Raw genomic sequence first — 2,958 nt, 5'->3', positions numbered from 1 at the left:
TATTTTGACATCTAACGTTGAACTGTATAATCTACGTATTTACTCACTCCATACCTCAACCCTTCTAAACATTTATATTTATCAGATAGTAAAATGAGATAAAATATTATTTTAAAAGAATTATATAAAATATTATTTTTTAATATTATTATTATTTTAAAATTAAAAAAAATTAAATTTTTTATTATATTTTATATAAAAATTTGAAAAAATTGTAATTAAGAAATAAAATAAAATGGATCGAGAGTATTTCTACCTCTAAACTGGACTTTAATTACCCCCATTTGCTTACCCTCTACCTTTCACATACTCCATACGAGTAAGGAAAGGATAGAAAAGAAACAGAGGAATGGACTTCACATATTTCTGTAGTCTAATCTAAGCATACAATTCGGACCAATTTTCTGTCTTTTGCCGTTTTAACTTGATTTTAGATCTAAACGCACGCGGTAATCTGTCTTTGACTTTTGAGTAAACTCCGAATGTACCCCTCATCAACCATCCTCGTTATAAATGCTAGCTAGCTAGCATTCTTGAACGCGGTTTGTAGTTGTACTCTGTCTGTCTGTCTGTCTGTCCCTGCCTTCTCCCTTCGCAAATTTATCGTTCTCTCACCCTTTTCGTTTGTTAGCCATACAGACTAACTCCCAACTGAGCAAATGTCCGACCGAGTCCACCCGCGCGACTCGCCCCGACCAGAGGCCGGTCCCGAAGACAATTTCTCCGAAAGCTCCGAGACTACACTTAAATCCGTCTCTCCGGATTCGGATAAACCGCTCCCTCAGCCTGGAACTTACGTCATCCACATCCCCAAGGACCAAGTCTACCGCGTCCCTCCACCGGAGAACGCTAGCCGCTACCAGCATCTCGCTCGCCGCAGCAATCGCCGCCGGCCCTGCTGCCTCTGCCTTTGCTGGTCCTTCGCCCTCCTCGCCATTTTCCTGGTCCTCTCCGCCGTCGCCGCTGGCATCTTCTACCTTGTCGTCAAGCCCGAATCACCGAACTACTCGGTCAAGGCAATCATCATCCGTGGCCTCAACCTGACAACGACAACGACGTCTTCTTCGTCGGTCCAGATGGTCTCGCCGGAGTTTGATATCACCGTCAGATCCGACAACCCCAACGATAAGATCGGGATCTACTACCAGAAAGATAGCTCCGTCGAGATTTTCTACTCAGACGTTAGGCTGTGTAACGGCGTGTTACCGGTGTTCTACCAGCCGTCGAACAACGTGACGGCGTTCCACACGACGCTGAAAGGGTCGGGGATTGAGCTTTCGGGAACGGTGAAGAACTCGTTGGTGGAGGCGCAGAAGCGAGGAGAAGTGCCGTTGGATTTGAAAATACGAGCTCCGGTGAAAATTAAGGTGGGATCCGTCAAGACGTGGAAGATCACCGTTAAGGTTGACTGTGACATAACGGTTGATAAATTAACGGCGGACGCGAAGATCGTGTCTAATGATTGTGACTATGGTGTAGATCTATGGTAGAAAATAGAGACTGTTGATTAATTAGTATTTTTGTTGTAATTTTCTTATGTTTGTGGTTTTTTTTAGCCGTTTTATACATATTATTTGTCAACGATTAGACATTAATATACCCATTGTTTTTTAGCTGTTTTATTCTATCTTATATATCATAGGAGAATAAAAACTACAGATAAGATAAAATAATTTTATATTAGTTTGAAGGTTAAATAAAATATTATTAAAATATTAAATTTAAAAAAAAAAGATATTTATAATCGTAAATTGTACAATTATCGTATAATTATTTTGAAAAAAGTAAATAAAATATAAAATTTACATGAAAAAAAAATTAATTTTTTAAAAGTAGATTTCATTCTTTTCAAAGCGATTGTGTGGCGTTTACGTACTTCACCGTTGTATGTAGAATTACTCGTTTTTAATATTATTATTATTTTGAGATTTAAAAAAGTTGAATTGTTTATTATATTTTAAGTGAAAATTTAAAAAAATTGTAATGTTGAGATGAAATCAAATGAGATGGGTTGAGAGTATTTCTCAATTCAAACGACTCCTAAGTCACTTTATAAATGATATATACAAATCTTAAATACATAAATCTTGTGCAATTACTTTATAAAAAAGTAAACTCCGTGATAAAAAAAAAAAAAAAAAAAAGTGAGAAATTCACTTTTTCTTAGTAGAATCTATATTTTTATAAAAATCTACGCAAAAACTTTTATAATTGAGATTTGTATATGATATTATTCTTATTTTTTCAACTTCCTCGGTTTGATAAAATTTAGAAAGGATATGAAATGCGACAAATAAACCATCCAAAAAATACTTTTTGTTTAGTGCCTCTTGTTACCATATCAATCGTGCGTAACATTACATTTACTGCTACCAACTTTTCAATTCTTGCAAAGAAATAGTATTCTGGTTGTCACGGCATGCATTGTATTCTTGAATTTTACAACCATAATCATCAGTCATATCCATTTCCAGTTCATAAAATTGCTTTTTTACCTTAAAACCGAGCTGCATTGGCTTAGCTATTGTTAAGTTCAAATGTCTTTTAGAGTAACCTCAATTTAGTCAAAGCTAAATGACACTTTTAAAAAATGTAGGATGACTTTGATTTTTAGTTATTTCATTCACATAAATCTCTACATTGAAATAGTTATTTTTTCATTATACAATAATAAAAATATAAGATGAATTTGACTTTGACTCTTCGTATAAAATCTCTACATTGGATTATCTATTTATTCATTATATAGTAATGAGTAATTAATAATTAAAAAATATTTATTTATTTATTTATTTTTATTATATGTTACTATTCTACTTATTATATGTCAATTAGTAATTATATTCTAATTAAATTATGGGTTAAAAATTTATATTTTTTCAATTTTCATTTAATGCTAATAACTACAAACGTCCAATTAAACTCATCTAAACTTTTATATAAATGTCTTAATTACAA

At 33.4% G+C, this 2,958-nt stretch overlaps 1 protein-coding gene across 1 annotated transcript; it reads left to right on the top strand.

Annotated features, from left to right (window-relative positions):
- Positions 1 to 534: 534 nt before the first annotated feature.
- On the top strand, positions 535 to 1,620 carry LOC121239907 (NDR1/HIN1-like protein 13). The gene has a single exon (XM_041137279.1). It carries the CDS (start codon positions 660 to 662, stop codon positions 1,488 to 1,490), a length of 831 nt encoding a protein of 276 aa, XP_040993213.1. The 5' UTR covers positions 535 to 659; the 3' UTR covers positions 1,491 to 1,620.
- Positions 1,621 to 2,958: the final 1,338 nt, after the last annotated feature.

Source organism: Juglans microcarpa x Juglans regia, chromosome 7D (genome assembly GCF_004785595.1).
Source record: "Juglans microcarpa x Juglans regia isolate MS1-56 chromosome 7D, Jm3101_v1.0, whole genome shotgun sequence".
Lineage (NCBI taxonomy): Eukaryota > Viridiplantae > Streptophyta > Magnoliopsida > Fagales > Juglandaceae > Juglans > Juglans microcarpa x Juglans regia.
Note: the sequence above shows the minus strand (reverse complement) of the source record. Positions and strands in the feature narration are given on the sequence as shown.

Excerpts from the sequence above, each read along its gene's own strand:
- LOC121239907 (XM_041137279.1), top strand. The coding sequence starts at position 660 with ATGTCCGACCGAGTCCACCCGCGCGACTCGCCCCGACCAGAGGCCGGT.